This window comes from Brassica oleracea, unplaced genomic scaffold (genome assembly GCF_000695525.1).
Source record: "Brassica oleracea var. oleracea cultivar TO1000 unplaced genomic scaffold, BOL UnpScaffold03610, whole genome shotgun sequence".
Classification (NCBI taxonomy): Eukaryota; Viridiplantae; Streptophyta; class Magnoliopsida; order Brassicales; family Brassicaceae; genus Brassica; species Brassica oleracea.
The window spans coordinates 1-1,146 of NW_013620135.1; the positions used below are offsets into that span (position 1 = coordinate 1).

The window sequence follows — 1,146 nt, forward strand, 5'->3', positions numbered from 1 at the left end:
TTCTAACATATCACACATCGAAACCCAAAAACAAAGCATTCTAAAATCTCAGAAATTTCACGAAAATGGGCTCAACGGCACAGACACAGTCAACTCCAGTGCAAGTCACGGACGACGAAACTGCTCTCTTTGCCATACAGTTAGCCAGTGCCTCTGTTCTCCCTATGGCTTTAAAATCAGCTATAGAGCTCGATCTTCTAGAGATCATGGCCAGGAACTGTTCTCCCATGTCTGCATCTGAGATCTCTTCTCATCTTCCGACCAAAAACCCCGAAGCTCCGGTCATGCTTGACCGTATCCTCCGTCTTCTTACGGCTTACTCCGTCCTCACTTGCTCCGTCCGTACACTTCCCGACGGCGCCGACGGGCTTTACGGGCTTGGTCCAGTTTGCAAATATTTCACCAAGAACGAAGATGGTGTCTCGATAGCTGCTCTTTGTCTCCTGAATCATGACAAGGTCTTCATGGGAAGCTGGTAAGTATTTACGAAGCCACACCGAAAATTATCATATCAGTTCTGTTGATATATCTTATTATGCTAAACATATAATACGACATAATATATATAATTTTTATAAGTTATGCATCTTGGTTGATGTACTTAATAATAATATACATAAGTGAGATCCACACAGTGCAAAGACCTTAATTTGTCACTGCACCAAAATTATACCGGTCATATCATTTGTTACAACGATTAAACAGACTGGAGAACAAAATAATTTTACAATAAATTATAGGAAAAATAATATATAAATAAAAATAGATAAAAAGGCATAAATTCAAAGTACGGGGTACTATGTTGGATTGGTCATCAATAAGATGGCCATACCATCACTTGCTTTTAGAGCGTCCATTTATCGATCTAATATTACGTGTGGCCACAATCAAGATCAGTTTACGTTGTATAAAGAAAACACAATGGTTATTCCCTCCGTTGTAAATGATTTATCTAACTCTGTTCAAAGAGTTACAAATCCGAAATTAATACTATTTAAGTTTAAGAATTATATTGAGAAAACTAATGCTGCTTTTTTTACCGGGGGAAAACTAATAACCGATTATTTAGTTTAATACTAATTTACCAGGTTGATATCCACGCTTTGCGTATATTGAGACGAGTGTAAAAATTATATATGTCAGGTA

At 37.3% G+C, this 1,146-nt stretch overlaps 1 protein-coding gene across 1 annotated transcript; it reads left to right on the forward strand.

The window, feature by feature from the left end:
• Window positions 1-65: 65 nt before the first annotated feature.
• Window positions 66-475, forward strand: LOC106321886 (flavone 3'-O-methyltransferase 1-like; the record flags this gene model as incomplete). Its single annotated transcript, XM_013760107.1, has 1 exon — window positions 66-475. A coding segment is annotated over exon 1 (410 nt), but the record flags the coding sequence as incomplete, so codon positions are not given.
• Between the last annotated feature and the right edge of the window lie 671 nt (window positions 476-1,146).